Source organism: Bison bison, unplaced genomic scaffold, assembly GCF_000754665.1.
Source record: "Bison bison bison isolate TAMUID 2011002044 unplaced genomic scaffold, Bison_UMD1.0 scf7180017864148, whole genome shotgun sequence".
NCBI lineage: Eukaryota > Metazoa > Chordata > Mammalia > Artiodactyla > Bovidae > Bison > Bison bison.
In genome coordinates this window covers 9,074,213-9,094,463 of record NW_011494720.1, presented here as the reverse complement: position 1 = coordinate 9,094,463, position 20,251 = coordinate 9,074,213, and the positions used below count along the sequence as shown (strand labels likewise).

Here is a 20,251-nt window from a genome sequence, read left to right as displayed (position 1 = left end):
TCCTGCCCGCTCAGACCCTCCCTCCCTCTAGCCTTGACCACCCCCACCACCCTCCCGCCGCCCCCTAACCCCGGAGCCACGTAATTCGCTGCTTTCAGTTTCAAGTCTTTGCTCAAATGTCACTTTCTCAGCAACACCCACCCTGCTGAATATTCCTGAACACACACTCCCAAGGCCCCCTGGCACTTCCGCCTTTCCCCTGTCTTTTCTACAGCATTCATCACAGTCTTAATATCCCACTTAGCCACTGTCTTTCTTTCTTGTGTGCCTCCTTCTCCACTAGAATGTAAGCTCCGTGAGAAAAGGGGTTTTTGTCCGTTTTGGTGACTGATTCATTCAAATATTTGTTACAAATCAATAAATGAGTATTAAGTGTTAGCTGTTTTAAAAAAAAAAAAATTTATACATATATATGTTATGATTTAACCAAGTAAATCAGAATATACTACAATGTACTGAACTATCCCATGGTTAGGCTGTTTCAGCATATTTGCCACAATTTTCAATGCTATGGGGAATTTTTTTTGTACAAAAGTCTATGTACAACAGACGTTACAGGAATCTAAGTTTTTAAATGTAACAGATAATTCTAGACTATCAGGAGACTCTAAATGAGATAAAAATATGAGTTAACACCTAGAAGGCAACCAGGTATCACCAGGTATCATCTTATATATCTAACAGAATTATATCTTTTTTGAAAATGAAAGATACAAGGCACAAGAAGAAATGGTATTTTCACATGTTAAGAGACATGAAAGTAAATCTAGTGATCAACCTGGATTGCTGCTGTAGACTTCTGTGAATGCACACAGGGATCATTAGGTATAACCTTAAGTTAGGAGTCAGTCTGCTTGGAGTAAATGAAGTCACGTGACCAGCGACTGCAGCTGAATTTCATACTCTGTGCTACCCCCAGGTCACCTATAAGAAGCCAGTCAGAATCCCAGGCTTTGGTGGTGAGTAACCTCACTTAACAGTGGGTCTGTTACCTTGGTGAAAGGGGCTATAATAGCCTTCATGAAGTGCATACATAATTTTCAACCTCCAGAAAGATTAATTAAATGAAAATCATGGTATTAATATTAAAGCTGTTAGGAGGAATGTGAACATATTCAGTATTTTTATATACTTGTGATGTTTAATGTTACATCTAATTCAGAGGTTATAAACTAAGCAACTGATTTAGAACTGTGGCAATATTAGAACAGCTAAGAGAATTTCAAGTTTATCATATTTCTACATTTAAACTATTAAATTTATAAGAATTATTGTTAATCCTTAAACTTTTATCGTCAGATCAGATTATCTGATGTACTTTAAACAGAAATCAAATGTATAAAATGCATAAATCATTGTAAAATGTGATGAAGATGATTCAACTAGGTTGTAAATGGAACCAAATGATTGTTCACTGACCCCATAAAAATGACTGCTAAACTCTGCTAGATTTATATATGTAACAATATCACTGGCCTAAGGAAGAACTAATACAGGATTTTTTTAATCAAAAATAATGTAATATTATTTAGACGAAAGTTGAGGTTTTAATATTTGTTTGTAAGTACAAAAACTATGGGCACTATAAAACTCACATCAACAATTATCTTCCCACAAGGGTTAGAGACAATCATCTTCCTATAGTAATATATGAATGTGCCCGTTTCTAGGCTGCCTGCCAGCATTCCATGATTCAACCATTTAAAGTTCTGCCAATGTGACTGAAGGAAAACTAGATTTCATTATTGCTTTGATTTGCATTTATGCCTGGCTTACTAATGAAGCTGAATTGACCATCTGGATTTCTTCTTTTGTGAATTGCCTGTTCTTAGAGACTTTGCCATTTTGCTCCTGCATTGTTTTTCTTATCATTAAGAGAAATTCCTACCTCCTTCAGATTATATTTCTATTTTACTAGGTTTCCCCCACAATGTTCTATTGTCTTTTTACTTTTAATCTTAATCCATAATCTCTGTAACACAATACAAAGGAGATGTCTAGTATTGCTTCCTAGGAGATATATAGCTTAATTATATCCAAATTTCAGGTTATACATTCAGTTCTCATGTGTTCGGATCTGTTGCTAAACTAGCTCTTCTCTCTGATCTGTTGGGAGCGCCAGTCTTTGCGGCTATTTTCCAAAATCCACGTTTGTCTTCCCTTTCTAGCAAATTGGTGTTAGCGTCCAGCGGTCCTCTAAGAGCCAGGAGTTCAGGTTACCCACCACAGCTCCGGTACTAGCGCTGTAACTGTCTGATGGGACACTGTGATCGCAGAGCAAGAAGCCAAGCAAGTCCACAGGCTCCGCAGCTGGCCTGTCAGCATTCAAATCCACAACCACACAACCTCTGGCGAGCTGCTTATCCATGCAGTGTTTCAGCTTTCTCCCTTATAAAATGAGGGAAATGAGATCATCTACTGCAGAAGTTGATGAATGAATTAAATGAGATACTTTTTACTTAGAACACCTGGCATGTAAGTGCACACCAAGTTTAGTGATTAGCTATAAAACTAAATTTTCAAGAACAAATTTAGTTATTTCGACTGTATAACACAGATGAGCAAAATGAGATCTGATTCAAGACGACCTGTGCTCGTGTTAACGTCGCTCTCGCTCGCTCACACCCGTGTGCTTTCCTGAGTTGAAGGACAGGGCAGTAACGGCCAGTGCTGAAAGCACACGTCATCCAGCATGCCATTCTCTCCCCCGGGGGGTCTGAGGCCCCGGGAGAAGTATGTCATGTGTGTCTGGGAGTAAAACGAGATTAGAAACAGCTGTTTTATATCATTGTCAACCGGTAACAACTCATCTTTTTTAACTCTCCCTTTCAACCAACCTCTCCTAGTCCACCAGGCCCAGCTTTCTAAAAACACATTTTATCAGATCACCTCCCCCAATTACCGTCACAAAGAATTTATAACGGATCCACTATCTGCCCCAGAAAAGACCAACTCTCCTGCCTGGGCTTCCAAAGCCTATCTAACTTGGTCATTCTCAAATTTTGTGCCAACTTCACAAATCCTCCTGCTAGTGACTTGTGTGTGTCTGGTACGTTACACTGCTCTGCACTGCCACAAACCAGAAGCACACTTTCACTAGCCAAAAATACTATAGCCCATGCTATAGTAAAATCAAGAGGAAAACTACTTTTCCTCTTCCTGAAAACCTAAGTAACACCAGCCAGCAGGCCCACTTGGGGCCTCTCTCCCTGAACTGTTCAAGAACTGTTCAAATTAAGAAACTGATGATCTCATTTGCACTCTTTTTTTTTTTAATTTGGCTGCCCTGGGTCTTAACTGTAGCATGCATACTTGCCTCTTTGCTGAGGCACGCAGGCTCTAGTTTCCTGGCCAGGGGATTGAACCCAGGACCCCTGCATTGGGAGTGAGGACTCTTAACCACTGGACCACCAGGGAAGTCCCACAAATTTTTTAGGTATATCACAAAATAGTAAAATTTGGCCCAGGAGTTCAGAACGAGCTGGTGCTTTCTCAGATCTCTATCCTGGGCCCCAAATCCCTCTGACCACTGTTCCCGGTCTAGACTGTCTCCATGTCGGGGGAGAGGGAAGCCAGGCAGACACTGGAGCTGGACCAGCAGACCTCCCAGACCTCACTCTTCTTTTTCTAAACATTACTTTCTAAAAAGCCCTTTCAAGTGTGCTTAGGAATTTGCGTTCAAGATGACAGATGGAGCTACCAAAGGAACCCGCCCCTCCCAACTCCAAAACCGAGTCTCCTCTCCCTGGCGCCACACCATCATCACCAGTCATATGCCGTGTCCACTTCGCCCCGACCCACACTGTCAGACCTCACCCCTGAAAACGCCCGGGTCGCAGGTCACCACGGACACCCACGCCACCACCCCCGAGGATGACACCTCCTGCTTTCACATCCGCCCCACGTCTCTTTACACATCTGCCCCTTTCATGCTCCATGTAATGTGGCAGGGCCATCAACCATGTGGATCCATTATCCTCCCAAAGGAAAGGGATCTCGACCGAAAAAAAAAAAAAAACCCACCACCAGGGCCGCTGGGCAAATGAAATGAGCCCTAGGAAAGACGTCTGTGCTTCTTCCTCTGGGAGGAAGCCCTTAGGACCATTTAATTTTTAGGGGGACCATCTATGACCCCACGTGAATAAATACTGCCTGAGACTCAAACCACCACAGCAGAAAGCAGAAAGATACAAGCGGGAAGGGAGTTGGGCGCCAGAGGAAATGGGGGGGAAAGAGAGAGAAAAGGAAAGACAGAGTTTAAGAAAAAAACGGGAGAAGGCAGAGCCATATAAGAAACATCCTCCTGTAGCAATAAACACAAAGGCGCGTCAATGTTCGTAACGACTGACTGCACGGCATCCTCTGGACGGGAGGAACCTAACGCTGTCTCAGGGCAGACATTTACACTGCTACCACTTTGAACTCCTATAAAACATAAACTACATATTATGGATTATCAGCTTATATAATTAAATAGACAGCTTACATACATAGAGTCATTTTTGCAAAATCAGGATCCCGCACGTGTAGTAAGCTAATGGCAGTTTTACTTACCCACAGAATGAAAGCTGTCTGTCTTCAAGTCATGCATACAGACAGCACTTGATGGTCCACACTGGGCAACACCCATATTTCCACAGATGTTGATTTTATAAAGCATGTTATTTTTGGTATCCACTGCTTCCCATGTATAACTAGAAAGGAAGAAAAGCAATTTGTCACTGTCACTGATCTGCCAATAATTAAACTTCTCTCTAGTTTCATATTCAAGCCACTTTCAAGCTTAAGACTTCCATAACCTAGAAGATACACTTTCATTAGCCAAAAATACTAAAGTCAAACTATGTTAAGTTGAATAGAAGCCAGGGCAGAAACCACTAAATACCACCTCGATCTGGTTCAATCCGCTCTGAAGCAGCCTCAAGACTCCCTAAGCATTAAAATACTTAAAATTCTACCATTAATTTAAGAATACCAACTCAGATATTTAAGTAATTGCTCAAGAATTATGTTGAGTTTTAAGGCAGTGACCTTTCCAATCACCGTGGAATGCTGCAAAGCCAAATGTTTGTTTTTAATTTTGTTTATCTTATTTAAAAACTAGTTACGGCATGTGAGATAGTTCTGGTTCTGGTTTTACCTTTAATAGTTCAGACCCGAAGTGACAAGACGAAGCTGTGCCATCAGGCAACAGATCCAAAATCAGACAAAATTAACTTTTGATTGATTCACTACATGAAGTATTTTATATGCATTGAAACTTGCTGTTCAAACCTCTGGCAAAGTAGATACTGAGTAACTGTTCATGAACCGATCTGCATACTTGGGACAAAATACAGCTGACCCTTGAACAACATGGATTTGAACTGCACGGGTCCTCTTATACAGCAATTTTTTTCATGAAGTACTGTACTGCCATATACCTAACGACACAAGCCATGGTTGGCTGAACACACAGATGCAAACTGTGGATGCAGAGCGTGAACTATAAAGCTGGATGGGGATTTTCAGGAGGGGTGGGGACGGCAGGGTGGGGTGTCATTCAAGGGTCAACGATAATGTCTGCCAGTTCTCTCGTAAGGATTCTCAATTCTCCACTCTTCCCAGGGAGAATGCTGTGTCAATTTTGTAAAAATTTCCTCAAGAAGGGTAGATAGGAAACGAGAGCAAATAAAAAGTTCCTCACAAAACGCAAAAGGTACATGAATGCAACGGTATTGTCGAAAGGACAGGAGATAAATCAGAATTCCCATCCTGGAACTGTGGAGGAACCGGGTATGAGACCTTGAGGTTGCTAAGCCTGGAAACCACAAGTATGTGTCAGGAGCTTACCGTGGGCAGCACCAGCTTGATGGGAAAATACAGCCCCCATAGGACCAGTCCACGTTTCAGGCTCCCCTTTCACTGGGTGTCAGAGCGCTGACTCGGCACAAACCCCAGGCAACACACCCTTCCTTGCCCACAGGCAGTCTCCCCAAGAGCCCCGTCCAGCAATGAGGAACCCCAAAAGGAAGGTTACTGGCAGACAAGGAGCCAAGTGTGCTCCTGAACCCAGACCTGGGGACTGATCAACGCCATCTGCCAGGAAACCAAGGACCTGGGCACATGTCAGCACTCAGACAGGGCTGTGAATGCTCCGCTGGGAGTTCTGACAGTCACTGAACTTCAAGAAACCTGAAAAACAGGCTGGAGTGCTTTGGCAAGCGCCGGCCTTGGGATGACACTGGACTCAGATGCAGTTACCACTATAAACTCAGCCTTCCTACCAGTAACACCTTTTACCTCCCCAAGCCCAGAGCTCCATGGCCCAAGAAAATAACCCAAGTAATACCAGGCGCCAGCAAGTCATCTATCCAGGCCTGTTTCTTTTGACCTTCATAACCTTTCTTCATTCGCTTCACAAATAAGTCTTAAGTGCTTAGTGAGGAGTACAGAAATGATCAAGCAATGATCATTCCTAAAACGCCCTGCCCTCTTGGAGTGTATATTCCAGGGGAGGACAGAAAATAAACAGGTAAGCGAACACACAGGAGAATTCCACCTTGTAACACAAAAGAGTAACAAAGTAACGGAAATGTGATTGGAATCCAGAAGAGTAACTGAGATAAAACTCAGGCTAAGACTTGAATGACAAAATGCACAACCCAGAGGAAGACCTGGTGGGAAGGATATCCCAGCAGACTGACCAGTCATTCCGAGGTCCTGTGGCAGGAATAAACAGCACACGGATGGAAGGGAAGGAAGGGCCCTGTGGCTGGAGCGAGGTGGAGAGAGCAAGCAGCAGATGAGATGCAGGAGATGGGAACACCGGGTCACAGAGATTAAAGAAAGCAGTTTTGATTCTGAACTTGAAGCAAAAACAGGCTGCTCAAAGATCCACGCTACGGATTTTTCCTTAAAATTTTAAGCTAGTGTTTTTATGTGCAGAGTATTAGTAGACTTTTCTATTAAATACAGTTAAATTAAGGCAAATTGTGAATCTCTTACTCAGGGCCCCTAAGTTTTTCCAGGATAGCAGACACCAAATTTAAAGCACTGGCATCATGAAAACGTTCCACAACACGAGAGGTGTGTGAAGGTATTTTAGAATGAGTGAACTGGTAGCAATCAACTCGAAAGAAATGCACATGGTGACTGAAAACACTATGCTTTTCTTAAAACAGAAACCCACTGCCATTTTTGCAGAGGTGATAGTTAAATAAGGCAGATGTAAGCAGCATGTGTGAGTGGAGCAGAAAAGAGAGGAGAGAGAAAATGGGGGGGGGGGGGGGTGCTGTCCTGACGATCTGGCAATCAGAGTTCCGAGAAAGACGCTGCCCGAGTCAATCGTATTTCTTTTCTCTACTTGTATTTCATATTTGCGTTCTGTCAAGCTTCATCAAAACGATAAGTGGTTATGGGAGTAAGGGGGGAGGGTGCCGTGAAAGTACTCGAGTGCCGGGTGTCTTCGAGGGTTTGCCTGAACCACCAACACAAGGCAGCAACTCACAAACCTAAACTGCAGCTCTTGGGTGAAGAGTCCCCAGTCAGCGCTTGAGAGGGTCCGATTCCAACAGACACGTCTCTGCTTTAAAACAGACACACACGCCCAGCGCCTCGTCGTTAGGAGCTCAGCAATGATTGTTCAGTTGAAATCATCAATCTGAAAACTCACGAAGCATATTCCAAAACCTACAGCGTCAACTTCTGTGCCCCTCAGTTAGATTAAATTATCATCCTTAATAAACACGTTTTAAAGATGATTTCCCTAAATGTGAAAGTCAAATAAATATCCGTTAGCACTTGAGAGAACTACGCGTTTGGCACTAGATAATCCTAGCCTCCTTGCCAAGATTGAAAGGCAAACTACCAGAATGGCCGAGGCCGAAATCATTCTTTAAATTTATGCTGAAGTTTTAAAGCACTCTGATCGTATTTGAGAATGAGAGAATGGCTTCAGAAACAATAAAAGTACATAGACTAAATAAAATTTAATGAAATGTTAGAGGAATATTAATATTTCGTCCAAAAGTTTTCCACTAGAAAATTCTCTACATGAGGTGAACACGTACAGCCAAAATGAGGAAACACAACGGTAAGATTTATTTAAGAGCCAAGCAACTGAGACCATTCAGCCGAGATTCCCAGAAAAGTCTATACACTAAGCTTTTGGGGCTTACATAAATAAAGAAGGGGAAAAAAAAAAACTAACAGGAAAAAATGAGTCTAACGTGTCAGACCAAAGAGAAAAATGAGCTATAATATTAAAATTTTAAACTTTTAGCGGGGAACAAACCATGGAAGAAAATATCTCCAAGTTGGGTGGAAATGTAGTCTTTATTCAGACACACACACACACACACACACACACACACACACACACGCATGTTTGAAATATATTTGCTTTACAAGCATGGACTAGCATGCAGATGGTGTAAAAGCCCAGTGGGCATCTTCACAGAACTCTTGACTCTCCTATCAGGCCAAGACTTCTATGAGACACCGTGGTTCTAAGCTGTCCCCCCCTCTCATCTGTGAGAAACAGGACGCGAGGAGATGGAGCAGAACCCCAGGAAGTGCCTGGTCTTTGGGAACCAGCACCCAGAGGCCCCGCCCACTTCGGGGTCTTACAATCAGTTCCAATTCTGCGAGGAGACAGCCTAACCTCAGTTAGCAGCGCTCTTCTGGACACAAAACCACCTGGACAAGAATCCTGGCTTTGAAAAGTAGCACACGCAAGCAAAATCTTTGCCATGCTACCTCTTTCTCCAGAGTATGAAACATCATCAGCCAATGTCCCCCTCCCGCTCTTGAAAACTCCCAAGTTCACTTCGAGGCAAACCTGGCAATTAGACACACAGGTCTGCACACAATGCCCTCTGGACCGCATGGGCTGGCCCCTGCTGTTATCCTCAGCTCTGACACCAACTCTCCTGGCATTTCCCACCACCCACTGGTAGATCTTATGTGCCTGGTATCTCCCACTGCCCCATGACTCAGGACAGGAGTGTCCTCCATCCCAGAATGACATAGGGACATATACATGGACAGAATCAACATATGCTGGCAGGCTGGGAAGGAAACCGGCCAGTGGACCCCGGGTCCTGATGTCTGTACAGCAGGCCGCCCAGGCACTGTACACGGTTACTCAACCCTCTCTAATTCCTCCACTTTACAGCCAGACTCCATGGCTCAGAGACATGAAACCCCCTATTCAACGTCACACAGCTATGAAATGACAACGCCAGGCACAAGCCCAGGTCCATCCCAGCCCCAAGGGCAAATACTCACACTAAGATCAACTGCCTCATTTATCTGAAATTTTTTTTAAGTTTTTTTTTTTTAACTTTTCAGAAGATATTTACTTTTAAGTACAACAGTGAAGGTAGCAAAGCATTCCAGGAGACTGTAGGAGCTTCAGTCTTGTCGCAATAGGTGCCCCTGAAATGGCAGACCCCAAGTGCCGATTTCCAGAGTGAGTGAATGCACCTGAGTGTGGCCCCTGGGGAGAAGCTGTTGGTGAAGACTTCTGTGAAGATCCAGGCCACTCCACACCATGTTGATCAAAAAAAAAAACACTTTTCTGAGCTCACTGTTAGTTGCTCAGTCGTGTCCAGCTCTTTGCAAACCCCATGGACTGCAGCCCTATGGACTGTAGCCTGCCAGGGACCTCTGTCCACGGGATTCTCCAGGCAGGAATACTAGAGAAGGTAGCCTTTCCCTTCTCCAGGGAATCTCAAACCTGGGTCTCAAACTGAATTCTGTGGCTGAGATAGGCCCTGGGGGTGGACGATTCATCTCATCAGATAAACTGAGGACACAGGCTGTGGTCCCTCAGTTCAAGAAAGCTTGAGACCATCTGCCCTTGACCGTGATCCCACGGCCTCTGCCGAAACCACCTTGGACGACAGACAGCAGTCAGTCTGCATCTGTTCCAAGGCCCAGAGGTTCCATTTTAATCTAATTTGGTTTACATTTCATAATATCCTGAAAAGTGCTGGCACACAACCAATTAGAAGATCACCAGTTAGAAGGAAGCACACAACGAGCAGACCGTCAACCAACAGAGATGGCAAGGCGTTCCTACCTTCCCGATACTGTCTCCGGCAAATGCCACACTGAGAGCCCGACCCGGTCAAAACAGGACCGAATCGGAGGCAGCAAGGAAAAAGCCAATCTAACTGGCCATCACAACTGCCTGGAGATCAGAAAGGTTCACAAAGAGAAACAGAGAGCCATCTCTACCAACGTGGTGCCAACGTCCGTGCGAAAGAGAGAAAGCAAAAGAAAAAGCCAGACGGCCACAACTGGACGACTCCTCTCAGCTATTTGACACTGGTGTCTTAACAGGACACCTCTCAAGCTTTCGTACACATCACCACTGAATACCTGCAGAAGTGTAACACTCTGCAAATACAATGTGGTGGTTCTTTCTAATTCTTAAAACAGCTAACATCCAAACTGAAGTCTAGGACTTCCCTGATAATGCTGTGGATAAAAATCCGCCTGCCAAGGCAGGAGAAGTGAGTTCAATCCCTAGTCCGGGAAGATTCCACATGCTGAGGAGCAGCAACTACACCCATGAGCTGCAACTCCTGAAGCCTCTGCCTCTAGAGCCCACGCTCCGCCACAAGAGAAGCCTCCGCAATGAGCAGCCCCAGCTCACGGCAACTGGAGAAAAACCTGCTCAAAGCAACCAAGACCCAGCAGAGCCAAAACTAGGTAAAATTTTTAAAAAATAGATAAAACAAAGTACATACAGTTTAATTATAAAATGTTTGGAATGCCCAACACCTTAAAGGAAAAAAAAAAAAAAAAAACAAATCTCAGAAAACTGAGTCCCTTCCCCTCTAACACAAAGCAGCTCCACGAACCTTCATTCTGTCCATGTTCTTTAGAGATCTTAGTTCCCCCACTCCCACAAGTCCTGGGGTTATGGTAATAATGGTCATGTGGCCATGAAACATTTGATGACTGGCCTACAATCATCAGTATATAAAGCAGATGAGAAGTACAATGGAACCAGCAGTAAAATTAACAAGCACGTGTGAATCTATAATTTGGTTTCCTTAAAAGAAAAAGTTGGTGGTATACAAGTAAATTCACGTAACATGGTCACTGCCTAGAGAACTGTTTTTTTAAATCTAGAGTGAGCAGCCAATACCAAATCTGGGGGACGAGGGGAATGCAAAGTCTTTCCAACCTGAACAGCAAAAAAAAAAAGATTTCTCTGCTTCTGGCCTACATCCAAGGGCTCTAACGAAACACTCAGGGAACATTTGGCTCACCACTGCCTCTTATCATTATCAGAGAGTTTCTCAGCTCATCCCTCCAGACCACCGACCCTCAAAAATCTGGAACGTTCTCCTAAAATAGCAAAGGGGGAGGATGGTGGGGAAAGGGGAGGGGTGGCAGGGGGAAAGGAAGGCAGGGTTTCCAAACGCACATTTGCAGCAGAAATGTCAAGAGCATAATGTAACCCCTGTTGTCAATAACCCTCTGCTTCCGACACGACGAGAGAAGAATCTGATTTGGCACAAGGAATAAGCACCCTGATCTGCAGGCGCAGGGGGACACAAGAGTTTGATAGAGCATCGTGGCCAAAACTTATATAGGAAGTACTTCACTTCCTATTCTAACAAACCCACAAAGCTGTGGATAAAGATATGAGGCCAGCAAAAAAAAAAAAAAGGCAAGGAAATGCCAGACATTAATTTCTGGTTTTCCCTGTAGTGACACAGGGTCTGGGAGCAGGAAGCCAGTGGTCTGGAGAGCGATCACGCTGGAGGAGAGACTCCGGTCGGCATGAAAGTGGAGGCGCCAGGGGGTCGGCAGGCACGGCTCTAACGCCAGCACCCTGAGTGTCTGGGAGAGGTCCCGAGAAGCCAAGGCAAGCCACGAGGTGCCAAGGGGATGGGTAAGGCGCCCACACCCGTGGGCCTGAATCCCACCCCCCGACCCAGCCTTTCGGGACACACTTAAGCACTCAGAGCCTCACCTTCCAGTCGCCAAGAGTCATCCACCCCACAGCCACCACCAGGAAAACGAGACTGGAAACGTGGAGCTGTTGAGGGACTGTCACCTAAGCCCTCATCTGGATCACCAGCAGGATTCAAAGACGGGTTAAAAACTGAGTTGGCCTGGTTAAGTCCTTTCGAAAGAACTGTCACCTAACGACACTGCCAGGATTGAGGTGGGAGCCTGGTTTGGGGGCCAGGTCCACGGAGCTGATGAAGCTCAAGACAGAGAGTGGGGGGGGAGCTCAGAACACACACCCAGACACACGCACGCCAGCTGCCTCCTGGGATCTCTCAGAACAGGACAGGCACTCGGGCCCACCCAAGCCCGCACCACGCAACCACCAGCTGCACCAGAACAAAGGCCTGATGGATCGGAAACTTGGGGAAAAGGACAGACATGCTCTTCCTCAAGGGGCTTCCAGGAACCCGGTGGCCACGGCCCTCCGCACCCGAGATCCGCCTCCAAGGGCCGGCCGGTGAGCCCGCTGCTGCACTTGCTGCATTTTTGCTCCCAGCGACTCTACGGCCCCAGGACGCAGGCCAGGGTTTCAACCCTGCTCCGTGAGGCCCCTTTTACAATCTGGGTGCTTTCTTACTTTGTTCCTCAAATGCAAAACGAAGGCTTGAATTACAGGCTGAACCTCCTCCTTAATCATCACGTGGATGTCGGAATTCAACTGCCTTTAACATCAACTCGGCCCATGGCATAGAGATCAAACTTTAAGGCTCAGTCCCCTCAGAGGCCATCACCAACGTCCCCCAAACCCTCACGGACCCAGTACCCTGCCCCTGCTTCCAAAGCCACTAGGACAAGAGAAAGTCTGCCTTCCTAACTTTTTTTTTTGGCACGGGGGAGGCCATGCCAGGTTCATTGCTGTGCAGACTTTTCTCTAGTTGAGGCAAGCAGGGTTTCCTTTTTGCTGCCCTGCAAAAGTTCTCTGCTTGCAGAGCACAGGTTTTAGGGTGCTCACGCTTCAGGAGTTGCAGCTCCCAGGCTCCAGACCACAGACTCAGTAGTGATGGGGGCATGGGCTTAGCTCCTCCTCGGCACGTGGGATCATCCTGGATCGGGGCTCGAACCCATGTCTCCTGCCTTGGGAGGTGGATTCTTTACCACAGAGCCACCAGGGAAGCCCTCATCTTCCTACTTTCCGGGCAGTCAGCTCAGCCGGTTAGTTCGGATGGTGATGGGGCCACTACCCAGGGTGAGTTCTTCACAAAGGGAGGCTGCCACAGGAGAACAGTCTCTGCTTTGAAGATGCTGGGGTCACACGACTCAGAAACCTTACCACCCGCTGCTGGCAACAGGAAGCGCAGGGCCACGTCAGCGTCACCTTCATGCCACCTAAAAGGACTGCGGCCCCACCGGCTCCCCACCCCCGCAGGGCACTTCCTCGGAATGACCCCCACACTGTCACAACTTCCACCCACGCTCTCCAGGCGGCCCCTACTTCCCCACCCCTCACCCCCTCTGAGAACGGCAGCTCCATCCTTTCAGCTCAGTCCCTCTCCCCCCACCCCACCCCACCCCATCCCACATCCAGTCCTAGGCAGAGTCCACCAGCTCCACCTTCAAAGTCCCCAGAATCGGACCACTCTGCACCACGACCCTGGTCCAATCTGTTATAACCGCTTACCTGGTCCGGCAAAAATTCCCCTCGGGCCGTCCCCACCCGAGGTCACTCCTGGGCTCAAAATCCTCCCAGGATTCCGCCTCCCTCAGAATAAAATTCAGAGCCGTTCTTCTTTTTTTTTTTAATATTTTTTATTGAAATGGAGTTGACTTACAACACTGTGCCCATTTCTGCTGCATGGCAAAGGGATTCAGTTAAACACACCTACACACTCTCTTCTAGAGTCATTCTTGATGGCCTATGGGACGTGGCCCCAGCCAACCCTCTCCAAAAATTCCCGTCTCCCACCCTCTTTCTTGCTCTTGCTACACGACGGCCCCTCTGCCACTTCCCAGCCACGTCAGCCAGCATCCTGGCTGGAACACTTGATAATGTGATCCCTCTGCCTAACACACCCTTCCCTGGGTCAGATGTGCAGGTGACCCCCCTCGCTTCCTAAAAAAAAGCAAAAGTGCCCCCCACAGACAGGCCTGCAGACCCAGCACCCTACAACAGCCCCGCCCCATACACCTCTCCCTAGGCTCGCTCACTCACCCAAGCAGCTAACTCACCCACCTCCACCGAAGGATGGACACTCAGAAGTGCGGAGAGTGAGCCACATGGGTTTCTCGCTTTGTTTGTGGTGACACTCCTCCGGCAGATGGCAGGCGGAGGGGCCTCGGAGGACACGGAGGGGTGACTCAGCGGGGACACATCCTTGTCATTTCTAAGAAGCCACCCTTCAGCACATCCATGTTCGTGGTTTGGGGTTTCTGTTTGCAGGCTGGGGTGCTGGGGAGAGGCTTTCAGTACCAAACAAGTGTTTTAAAGATGTCTAACTGGCTTTTGACTAGAGCGAGTCACCCAGATGGCGACAAACTAACGTTACAAGTCAACATCCAGTGGCCAGTCAGCTCCTGGAAGAGCTCTTCACGTGCACACCATGTGTTTATTCCCGCACACACGTACGTGGGAAGACTTGCACATGACCCCACGGATTGTAGCCCGCCAGGCTCCTCTGTCCATGGGATTCTGTACGCAGGAATGCTGGAGTGGGCTCCCATCCCCTTAAGCACACAGGCTCTGATTTAAAAGACCTCCCTGGCCGCCCGCCGGCAAAGGCCAGGCTTCATTGTCTCCACGTTCCTTCATCTTTCCCTACTCCCTCTACCCCAAAACAAAACTCGAATTGGTAACTTTCAAGACCTCAGATTTCTTACATCTCTGAGCCCCAAAGTGAAGAGTGACACGTGCAAAATTGTACCCACCCCCTGGCCCTGCGGGGGGGAAGCCACCCTCCAGAGATTCATGGAAGGATCTTAAAGCAACAACATAAAAATCCCACCCAAGGTCTCTGGCCCATCTGAAGGGCAAGCTTCATGCTTGCAGAACTCAGAGGGGCTGGGATCTTCCCCTCCACCCACCCCAGCCATGGGGGGTGCACACAGGCCGGCCCCCCGCGCTGGTTACCACGAGGACAGAAATAGGCGTGACGCACCACTCCAGGCACCTCCAAACCCCGCCTGCGGCAGCTGGTTCTCAAGCGGCACCGTGAAGCTGGCGAAGGGCTCTCACAACGCTTCCCACTGGCCTGCATTCTTGCGCCCAGTCCCCACCTACAGCAGACGCCCTGGAATCCAAGACCCACCCGCCTCCAGGGAGACGGGACTGGGCCCCTCCAGAGCACTGACGCCCGTGCGGAAGTCCTCGGGGGCTTCAGGACCTTCTACCAAAAAACAAAATCTGGAGGCTCTGCACTCCCCCGCTTCCCCGGGGTGGTGGACTAATGTGGCCACCACAGGAAGGAGGACAATGCCAAAAAAAAGGCAGGAAAGGGCCCGGGGCCACCCGACATATGGCACCTGGCACCCGCCCCAACCCCACACCTCCTATCAGCAAGCTCCTCCTTGTGTAAGCAAACTCGAGCTGGGCTTTCTGCTACTTGGGAGCTGGAGGAATCCTGAAGAATGGAGCCTCAGAACCGCAGAAGCCTGGATGCAAACTAGACCCTGAGAATCACACAGCCCCGTGGTTTTAAAACTTTAAATGATGGAAACACTTCTTTCTCAAAAGAACTTTCCCATGGAGTGCCAATGTATAGGATGGATGAAGAAGAAACGCCCTCGTGTTGAGACAAAAAGCCCCTGGACACTAAGAGAACCAGGGAGGTGCAGAGGAACCAGCTAAAAATATCACTGACCTGGCGCACAGAGCCCTAACTTGCAGAAAAAAGCAATCACCGCCACCACCACCATTTATGACCACAAAGGGTAGCTAGGCACGTAGACACACTCTGGTTCTCACACCACCCTAAAAACGTGATTTGCACCCTGATTTGACACAGAAGAAAATCAAAATCTCAGCAGGTCAGTTAACTGGCCCGTGAGGCTTTCCCACTAGTAAAGAGGAGAAAGAGTCCACATTCGAAAGCAGGACAGTGACTTCCAAAACTCCACTCCCAGCCCTCCTGAGGAAGAAACTGAGATGCAGAGGAAAGAGGTGACTGGCCACCACCAACTCAGAAATCCAGCTCTGCGGACTCCAGCTACAGGCAGAACACACTGTCCTCTGCCAGGGCCGTCAACGAGGGCCCAGCAGCTGTCTCCGAGCAGGAACAGGGCTGGGAGTGATGTTTAGGAGGACGGAAAAGCACCTAAGACCAGCCACAGGGACACACCAGCCAGAGGAACGCCCTGCCCATCCCCCCGCCTCCCCCCAGCAACTTGCAGCCAAGCTTCAACAACTGCTCCCAGCTCCATCCTGCACAGCTGCGCAAAAAGAGGCCACAAGCGTCCCAGCGGAGGCTAGATGCAAAGAGCACAATCAAGAGGCACCAGCCGTCGCAAGGGCACCCACACCATGAAAATGGGATGACAGATGCCAACAAAGGCACTGGGCCCAAGGAAAGAGCAATTCATAGAGCAATCCGAGGAGCGCTTTAAGTCTTCCAAGGGATGAGCGAAGTCGTGGCAACCATGAAGAGGCAGCTGTGAGTATACATCAACTCTAGACCCTGCTGGAATGTTTCTAAGAAACAGAAAAAAGTTGAAGAGCTTACAAACAACAGGAGAACTGCTAGGCTGGGAAAGAGGACAGAGCCATTCTTCTGGAGCCCTGCCCACAATGGAGGTCAGATACAAAGTATAAAGAACAAACCCAGCAGGACGGAGTACGCGCTATGATAAAGCGAGGCTAAACAGCACAATAAGGAAACTTTGACCCAAAGAAAGAACCTTTTTTTCCCAAACACACAGAACACGCAACTCAAGGAGGTTCTAGGCCACAATTTCACATTTTTACTGCCCACATGAGGGGACAACTCTATTTACCTAGAGAATGAAAAATTTTTAAAAACTGGTGGATCCAAGAAGTTCAAATAGCATTTTGGGGTACAAGAAGAAAATATTTAGAACTGAAGGATGAAAAATCTATGTATCAAAACCCATAAGTAGCATAGTACTCAGACAAAGAAACCCACAGCTTTAAATTCATAGTTTAGTCACTCAAGCTGATTTAAAAGATCTAAGCTTTCAATTTAAATTAGGGAAAAAAAGAGGATAAATAACAAAATCCTAGTGTACAGCACAGGAAACTATTATAGTTAATATCCTGTGATAAACCAAATGGAAAAGAAGATGAAAAAGAACATGCAGGAATAACTGAATCACCTTTTGTGCAGCAGAAATTAACATAATATTGTAAATCAACTCTACTGCACTAAAAGAAATTTCTTTAAGAAGAAAAAATTTTTAAAGAAATTTTTTAAAGTTAACAACAGAGAACATAAATAAAATAAAAAATTAATGGTGACAAAGATGGTAAAATAAATACTAGTTGTTTTGAAAAGACTAAAAAGACTAGAAAAATCTTTAGTAAACCTAATTAGCAGGAAAAATATAGAAATTAACATCAGGAATTTTTTACATTTACCTACAGATTCAAAGGGTATTTCCAAAAGCATAAGAGCAAATGCTACGTATTTATATGTGAATTCATAATTAAAATGACAATTTCCTAGAAAAATACAGATTATCAAAACTTGCTCAAGAAAAAGTATAGAATCTGAGTAAACAGACAAAACTGAAGCAGTAACCAAAACTCCTCCTCCACCACGTTCTACCTCCACAGAGGCACAGGCCCAGACAGTTTTACCACTGAGTTCTACTAAAATTTAAGGAACAGAAATTGTCCATCCTATGCAAAAACTATTCCATATCATACAATATACTAAAAACTAACTGGCTCTTCCCACAAAGCAAAACATTCTTGATACTGAACTCATCCAAGAATAATACAGCAAAGAAAGCTGCAGCCTGAACTCACTTAAAAACTCAGTCGCAAGCTTCCTACATAAAACATCAGGAAATGCGTGTGTGGGTGCTCAGTCATGTCGGACTCCTTGTTGCCCCACAGACTGTAGCCCACCAGGTTCCACTGTCCATGGAATTTTCCAGGAAAGAATACTGAGTGGGTTGCCATTTCCTTCTCCAGGGGATCTTCCTAACCCAGGGATTGAACCCACATCTCCTGCATTGGCGGACAGATTCTTTACCACTGAGCCACCTGGGAAAACGGGGTGCTCTTAACATCCCACAATGCAAAGGACAGACCCCACAACAAATATTTATTCAGGCCAAATGTCAAATGTGCTAAGGCTAAGAAACCTCAGTACAAAGATTTCATAGGCTACAAAAAGCCTGATTTAAAAAGAAAAAAAAAAAGGTAAACTGAAGTTCATCAAAATTAAGAAATACCTATTTTTCAAAGGACATATTAATGAAAAAAAAAAAAAGCAATCCAAAGACTGCGGGGAAAATACACCCGGTACAGACCTGAGGAAGGACCTGACTCCAAAAACATAAAGAACTCTTGAAACACAAAAAGATGACCCCCAAAAAGTGTGTTCAGGGATGAGGGGCAAGAGATTTTTTTGAGAATCACAACAAAAGATACTCAAGTGGTTAATAAGCACATGCAAGATGTTCAACCTCATGAGGCATCCAAATAATACAAGAAAAGATGTTCAATGTCATGAGTCAGCAGGGATGTGAAAATTAAAACCATACTGAGATACCACTACAACCCCACTAGGATGGCTAAAATTAAAAAGACTGACAAGATCAAGTGCTGACAAGGACGAAGAAACACCGGAACTCTCACACCGATGATGGAGATGCAACGTGGACAACCCCTTCAGAAGTCAGTTTGCAGCTCCCATAAAATCAACCCTCACTCCCCAGCCACTGAACAATCTCACTCCTAGGTGTCTATCCAAAAATAGAGCATATGTCCACACAAAATCTTGTACATGAATATTTACAACAGCTTTGTTTGTAACAGCCCAAAAAACTAGTAACATCTAGTTTAGTCTTGGGTCAAAAAAAAAAAAATCAAAACTTAGATTACACATTACTTAAAATTAACAAAAGAAATTCAAAAGTTTAATAAAGTAAAATTAGCAAAAGGGGAGCAGTGGTGGCCACCAGTTCTCTGGATCCAGTGCTGTCCAGAGGGTGGTGTCTCCAGCTCTAACCCCTCCCAGTTTTCCCCCCTACTTAGGAAATGTCGATGGATCACTTGGAGAATAAATGAGTCCTTTGTCACCTTGCCAGGATTAAAGGTGAGGAGACACCATTAACAAGAATTCAGGCCTCTGTCCCTCACTGGTCACGAGTCAGCTATGCGGAAAATACAAAGGACTCACAGGTATATCCGATCTCAGCTACGTCCACCTCCATGACCAGTGGGGTCACTGGCAAAACGGCTCCTGGCTGGGATAATAAAAAAAGGCGGGGAAAAAAAGGAGAAAAAGAACAGTATCTGCAAAGTAATGAGTTACTTTCTTCCACCAGTCCCCGTTCTGCGACCGTTGTGAATTCTCTCTTCCCAGCACAGCACAGTTATACATGCCAAGATCGAAATAAAGATGAGACACCTAAATGATTTCACTCAACCCCATCTTTTAAAACTCCCTCTGTGAAACACTGATAAAAGATACGAAGCCCAATCAGGAGTTCATTCCCTGGGATCTTGTCAGGATGATGGTCCTGACAAGAATTAAAGAATTTAAAGAATTAAAGCATGTGTCTACCCACAGTTAATAATCTTGGGCTACACACACACTTATTGTTGCAAGAAACATATACACACAAGTGGATGTGATCCAGGTTCAACATGTGGCCCAAATTAGGCATATAAGCACTGTTCCTTCGGAAAAATCGCAGGGAAAAAAATGTCTCCTTAGAGACATCAACTAAACCAACCTCAACTCCCAGCTGGCTTCATTACTCTCTTGTCCTCAATAAAAAAAAAAAAAAAAAAAAAGTTGCAGCTTTTATACAGAAACAATTGGGGGAAAGCTTGTTCTAAATACACTTTAAGGTACTTAACTACTTAAATCAAGACAGCCCAAAGCATTATTTTATAACTCGTATAAACTGTTAAGCCTTCACTCATTAAGAATGTCGTTAACACCAAAATAAAGGGTAGAAAGTCACCCATTACCACGCACGTGTAGAACGGCCTTTTACAAAGTGTATCTCGTACAGAAGAGGGTGAAGCTGTGGACAAGCGGAGGGCCTTCTGGTCTCTTCGGGTGACTTCGCACGGCCTCTGGCCTCTGCCCCCTGACCTCCTGTC

General features: G+C 46.0%; 1 protein-coding gene across 1 annotated transcript in view; it reads right to left on the bottom strand.

Annotated features, from left to right (window-relative positions):
• The window catches only part of IGF2R (insulin-like growth factor 2 receptor), a 99,346-nt gene extending 79,996 nt beyond the window's left edge, over positions 1 to 19,350 (bottom strand). The window contains 9 exon segments of the mRNA XM_010840920.1: positions 4,555 to 4,694; positions 6,020 to 6,078; positions 11,978 to 12,029; positions 12,150 to 12,215; positions 12,449 to 12,519; positions 13,200 to 13,344; positions 14,185 to 14,290; positions 15,261 to 15,335; positions 19,317 to 19,350. Of these exon segments, the coding sequence (XP_010839222.1) occupies positions 4,555 to 4,694; positions 6,020 to 6,078; positions 11,978 to 12,029; positions 12,150 to 12,215; positions 12,449 to 12,519; positions 13,200 to 13,344; positions 14,185 to 14,290; positions 15,261 to 15,335; positions 19,317 to 19,350 (748 nt within the window).
• Positions 19,351 to 20,251: the final 901 nt, after the last annotated feature.